At 57.7% G+C, this 5,431-nt stretch overlaps 1 protein-coding gene and 1 long non-coding RNA gene across 3 annotated transcripts; one reads left to right on the top strand and one right to left on the bottom strand.

Moving 5' to 3' along the window:
• Positions 1-1,162: 1,162 nt before the first annotated feature.
• LOC111092603 lies at positions 1,163-3,972 on the bottom strand. 2 transcript variants are annotated; one of them, XR_005379021.1, is made up of 2 exons: positions 3,670-3,972; positions 1,163-2,450 (listed from the first exon to the last, which is right to left on the bottom strand). It is a non-coding gene; the product is annotated as an uncharacterized LOC111092603 (long non-coding RNA). The 2 variants fall into 2 exon arrangements; XR_005379022.1 differs by having other exon boundaries at positions 3,552-3,679.
• An 85-nt stretch (positions 3,973-4,057) lies between these two features.
• On the top strand, positions 4,058-4,915 carry MIF (macrophage migration inhibitory factor). The gene is made up of 3 exons (XM_038575817.1): positions 4,058-4,282; positions 4,428-4,600; positions 4,722-4,915. The coding sequence occupies exons 1-3, from the start codon at positions 4,175-4,177 to the stop codon at positions 4,786-4,788; spliced, it is 348 nt and encodes a 115-aa protein (XP_038431745.1). The 5' UTR covers positions 4,058-4,174; the 3' UTR covers positions 4,789-4,915.
• The last annotated feature ends 516 nt before the right edge of the window (positions 4,916-5,431 follow it).

Raw genomic sequence — 5,431 nt, 5'->3', positions numbered from 1 at the left:
TATATGTATCCTAGTCTTTGGGAACAGATACCTCTCTTAATAGCAAAAAAAAAAAAAAGGAAAGAAAGGTGATACAAGATGAATTTAAAAAGACCCCCCCCCCCAAAAAAAGACCCCCAAAATGCATAATACTAGATTTTGAAAACAAGTGCATAGGTACAGTCCACAAAATAAAATCAAGTTATTTGCACAGAATCCACACGTTTCAAATGTATTCAAATATTTTTTCTCAGTTTGGGTAATTTTGTTTTTCATGTTTCATTGTGTCCTTTTTATTAAATTCTCCTTCTTGATTTTATCCTTTTTAAAAAAAAAATTCTATTTATTCGTGAGAAACACACACAGAGAGGGAGACAGAGACCTAGGCAGAAGGAGAAGCATGCGCCCTGCGGGGAGCCTGATGTGGGACTCGATCCCAGGACCCTGGGATCAGGCCCTGAGCCAAAGGCAGATGCTTAACCACTGAGCCACCCAGGCGCCACTTGATTTTATCTTCTATGGCAACACTGCCTTATAGACAGTTATGTGGCAAAAATATTTGCCACAAAAATACTTGCAGCAAGGATGCTTGTGGTAAGAACGCCTGCCGTGCCACCGGACGTGACACTCAGGAAGTCCTCTAGAGCAGCCACGACTTGCACTGGGACCGCGGATGACACAGATCCTGACATGCTGTGCTTTGAACGAGGAGCTGCTTGTTCTATTGTAACTGGAAGTCAGCCGAAGGGGCTGGGCAGAGCTGTTAGAGCCCTGGGCTCCTCTGGGCTGCCACTCCCAGCTCCTTGGCTTGGGTTTTTCCAGCTCATGGCTGCCTGACAGTTGCTGCACAACTGAGGGTCATGTCCAAATTCCAGGGCGGGGGCAGGAGGAAGGAGGCAGGGTTGTGCCTCCATCAACAAGGCAGCTGCCTCCCCACAAACCCCATACATTGTGTGAGTTCCTGTGGCCATACCTGGTTGCCAGGGGCAGCGAATGTTCTAATCAGACAGAATGGAGATTCCTACAGTGAGAACGAATGGGGTGAAGCTCCCAGACAAGTCAGCCACCATGCCTGCCAACACCTCCCGGGGCATGTATCTGGCTGTTCAGCACAGAATTATCGAGCCCCTATTGAAGCCAAGTGTATTACCTTTCTCTTGCTCCTAGAACAAATTACCACAAATTTAGCAGCTTAAAACAAAACCGATTTATTATCTCACAGTTTCTTTGGGTCAGAAGTCCAGCACCAAGTGACTGAGTCTTCCGCTTAGGCTCTTGCACAGCCAAAGTCAAAGCGTCTCTAAGTCAACTAGGGAAGAACCCACCTCCAAGTTCATTAAGGTTGTTAGCAGAATTCAGTTCCTTGTGGTTGTACGACTGAGGCTCCTGGCCCCCTTTATCTTCAGAGCCAGTAATGATGGCACATTGAGTCCTCCTCCTGCTTCAAGTCTGACTTTTCCTTCTGCCGCATCTCACCGAGTCTAGTGGAGAAAATTCTCTCCTTTTAAGGGCTTGTGTGATTACACTGGGACCACCCAGATAATCCATGATGATCCCCCTATCTTAAGGTCTGTAATTCTTAATTACACCCGTGTAGTGCCTTTTGTCACGTAACGTAACATATTCACATATTCCAGGGATTGGAGCGGGGACATCTTTGGAGGCCCTCTGCTTACCACTGAGGTAACAAGTCAGAAGGTGAGCACACAGCAAGAGCCAAAAAGAGACAGTCACCTCTCTCATGGAGCCTACCACCTAGCGAGAAAACACTAACTCACAAACAGAAATGTGGTTATAGCCTCGAAGGACAGGAGAGGTGGTGGGCATATTATAGGACCACACGACAGCCAGCAGCTCTGGGACTTTCCTGAGGAACTGAGGCAGATGAAGGGAAGTGAATGCATACCACATTTTAGGACCAACCTGGGAGCCAAGAGCTAGGAGCATGGTACTGAAAGACAGCACGCAGACTCAGGAGGATGGTGCAAGATGTGGGGCGGGGACCAGCTTACCCAGGGCATCGTGACAGCACTACCTCTAGTATCAGCGGGGACAATTACCAGTATTTAGGCCACTCAGTCCTCAGAATACTTCTCTGTAAGGTGGACACTACTAGCATCCTCAAATTACACGTAGGGAAACGGGAGTCTCAGGTTAGTCTAGTGTCCAAGCTAGTAAGGGGTGGGATGGGGAATGATATCACCTCCTCAGGTGCCTTTCTAGAAAGATGGCACTGAATGCTATGGGGAAGGGTCAGAGCAAATGGTAAATAGCGCAGAGGCTGCCCGGATCAGGGAAGACTGCTCTATGCTACAGTAACAACCTGAAAGGCAGTGGCTCACCTACGGGGACATCGCCAGCGTTTGCTGGTGCGAATCCATCTTGTCACGCTTCCACCATCTCAAAGAACCAGGTCCTGGCTCTTGAATCTTCTGCCTGGAGTCACTCCTGCCACTTCTGTTCTTATTTCACTGGGCAAGGCAAATCATATGGCCAGATCGGCTGCCAGGGGGCAGGGAAATAGACTCCTCCCCTAGGAAGAGCAGCCCACCAGGGCCAGGCCAAAGGTGAAGCCAGCTAACTTAAACTAAGGTGTGTGTGGGGGGGTGCTAGGATGGTGGGGGGGGGAGCAGAGGAGGAGGACGGTGACAGTGGAGGGAAACCCATTTCACTGGCAGGCCAACAGGTGCGGGAGGAAAAGTCACGTACTTGGATTTGGACACAGGGAGCAGGAAGTGCCGAATTAGCTACTGAGCTCTGAGGAGGGCCCAGCGCTAGAGACGTGGAGTGCATCAGTCCATCTGTGGTAAGAGCCCTGGGCGCAAGGTATGAGAGTGAGGAAGGATGAAGCCTGGGTCCCAGCTGGAGGAACAAACACTTGCAGGCTATTTGCACAACCAGGCCATGGGACCTACTTGATTGGATGCTGGCTGGTCCCACAGGCACCAGTGTCCTTGCTGTATCACATGGCCATCGTCAAGGCCAGTGTGTGCTGTGCCACCTTAACCAGATAGCACCTGCCAAATGCCAAGGAGAGCTCTGAGGACTCAGCCAAACCCAATGGACCCCTTCCAGCACCTAAGAGAGATCCGTCCCCCAGCACAGCAGCAGCCTGACCAGCGGGGCTCCTCAGAGTGGGAGTGGGTGGCCTCTTAGCCACAAGCCCTTCTGCCCAGTGATGGCAAGGCCTGCAGGTGCGGCCAGGGCCCCAATCCAGCCACTGCTCTGTCCTCTTCCTGTCATGTCACGGCTATCTTCATTCACCCAGTATTTAGTCTACGTCTCTTGTATGCTTGCCACCCACCAGATGCCCCCTGAGCTAACCATTAGTGGAAGAGACAAAGAATTCTCTGAGGGCTCTCAGAAAGGGCATCCCTACAGGATGTTACTAGGGCGGGGCTTCCTTGAAGACTAAAGTTCCTGGACCTGCAGAAGAGTTGCTCAGGGGATTAGGAACTTGGGGGTGGCTTCAAGACACAGCTGCTGACCGCCTCTAGCCTATGGAGCACTGTCTGAGCGTCACCTCTTAGTCCCTGCCCCTCCCCTTGGGGTCTCCTAGCACCTTCACTCACCTTAAAGAGCAAGGGTGCAGGGAGGGCACCTGGATGGGGACTCCGGCTCTGCCGTGCCTGCCCCCCTTCTACCTGCATCACGACGCCCTCGCCCCATCTCTCTCTCACACTCACACACCTAGGACCGTAGCCTTGGGGGCCACGCAGCCCCGGACATGCGAAGCTTCCAGGCGTGCGGCGGAACGGGCTGCAACTTCACCCGCTTTCCCAGCTCTGGACTCCTGGGGGGTAAGGGGTCACGTGCCCAGGGGACCGCTGTACCCCCAATGCCTGGCACACACACGTCCCTGAACATCAGTGACCAAACAAAGGACTAACAAAGAAACTAAAGAAACGCAGATCCCGCCAAGAAGGCGAAGAAGCCGCGGGCGCTGACGTCACCAGCGGGAGGCAGCCGCGGGCGCGCGGGGCGGGGCGGGGCCTCGACGGGCGGTGACGTCACCGGGCGGGGCTGGAGGTCGCGCGGGGGCGGGGCCTTCGCCGGCGGCGGCGTCACGGGAGGCGGGGCCGCTGCGCGCAAGGGGGCGGCACGGCGCGGCGGTCACGTAGCGCAGGTTCCCGGGCTGCAGCCGCGCGCGCGTCCGTCGGTTCCCGGGCCGGGTCCCCGCCGTTCGTCCGCCAGGATGCCGATGTTCGTGGTGAACACCAACGTCCCCCGCGCCTCCGTGCCGGACGGGCTCCTTTCCGAGCTCACTCAGCAGCTGGCGCAGGCCACCGGCAAGCCGGCGCAGGTCTGCGGGAGGGAGCACGGGGGGGCTGCCGGGCGGACGAGGGGGTCCGGGCTGGGGGGCGGGGAGGCGACCCGGGCTGAGGCCCTGGGCGGGGAAGGCCCGGCGAGCTGCCCGGGCCGCCTGACCGCACCCCGTGTCCCCGCAGTACATCGCGGTGCACGTGGTCCCGGACCAGCTCATGGCCTTCGGCGGCTCCAACGAGCCGTGCGCGCTCTGCAGCCTGCACAGCATCGGCAAGATCGGAGGCGCGCAGAACCGCGCCTACAGCAAGCTGCTGTGCGGCCTCCTGGCCGAGCGCCTGCGCGTCAGCCCGGATAGGTGCGCGGGGCGGCGGGGGGCGCGGGGGGGCGGGGGCGCCCCGGCGGGAGGGGCGGGGGGGGCGCGCGGGCCCGCGCCGGCCAGGACGCTGCCCGCTGAGCCCCGCCTCCACGCCCCGCAGGATCTACATCAACTACTACGACATGAACGCGGCCAACGTGGGCTGGAACGGCTCCACTTTCGCCTGAGCGCCACGCCCGCCGGACCCGCATGCGTCAGGCCCCGCTCCCCGCAGCCTTGTGTCCGCCCCGCCCCCCCCCCCCCCCAGCGACCCCACCTCCGAGGCGGGACCAATAAACGGTTTGGAGGCCGCAAGTGCCTCGGGCTTCCTTGGCTTGCAGAGGAGTGGATGCAGGGCCGGGCCGCTGACCCGGGAACCGAGGCCGGGAGGGGTGGCCCCTCGGCATCTACTGTTAGGGTCCCTTTGCCCAGCCTTTCCCTCCTGTGCCCCAGCAGAGGCCGCAGCTTTGATTGGCTTCCTGCCCGAGGCCACAGACCCAGGAATAAGATTCCAATCAAATCAGAGCTTCCCACTCAGCATTTGCCCTCCCAGGGCAGGTTCCTGACTCTGCCCTTGGCCGGAACCCAGAGTCGTCGAATCCATTCCCGCCAACAGGGGCAGGGCCACCACGTGGGCTGGGCTGGTGGGAGGAGTGGGAGGGAGGGGTGGGGATGAGTCTGATTGGTCTGAGGGGTTGGAGGGTCAGGTGGGGCTGGACCTTTCATCAGCCCCACCTTCTTCCCATCTTCCAGATGGGCAAAGGGTGCTCTGGGGAGAGAAAGCCTCCCCCCTCTACCCCCTGGTGTGGTAGGGTAAAGCCCTGCTGGGCT

This window comes from Canis lupus, chromosome 26 (assembly GCF_011100685.1).
Source record: "Canis lupus familiaris isolate Mischka breed German Shepherd chromosome 26, alternate assembly UU_Cfam_GSD_1.0, whole genome shotgun sequence".
Classification (NCBI taxonomy): Eukaryota; Metazoa; Chordata; class Mammalia; order Carnivora; family Canidae; genus Canis; species Canis lupus.
Note: the sequence above shows the minus strand (reverse complement) of the source record. Positions and strands in the feature narration are given on the sequence as shown.

Coding starts and splice junctions, on each gene's coding strand:
- MIF (XM_038575817.1), top strand. CDS start 4,175: ATGCCGATGTTCGTGGTGAACACCAACGTCCCCCGCGCCTCCGTGCCG. Junction 4,283..4,427: donor CCACCGGCAAGCCGGCGCAG/GTCTGCGGGAGG, acceptor GTGTCCCCGCAG/TACATCGCGGTGCACGTGGT. Junction 4,601..4,721: donor CTGCGCGTCAGCCCGGATAG/GTGCGCGGGGCG, acceptor CACGCCCCGCAG/GATCTACATCAACTACTACG.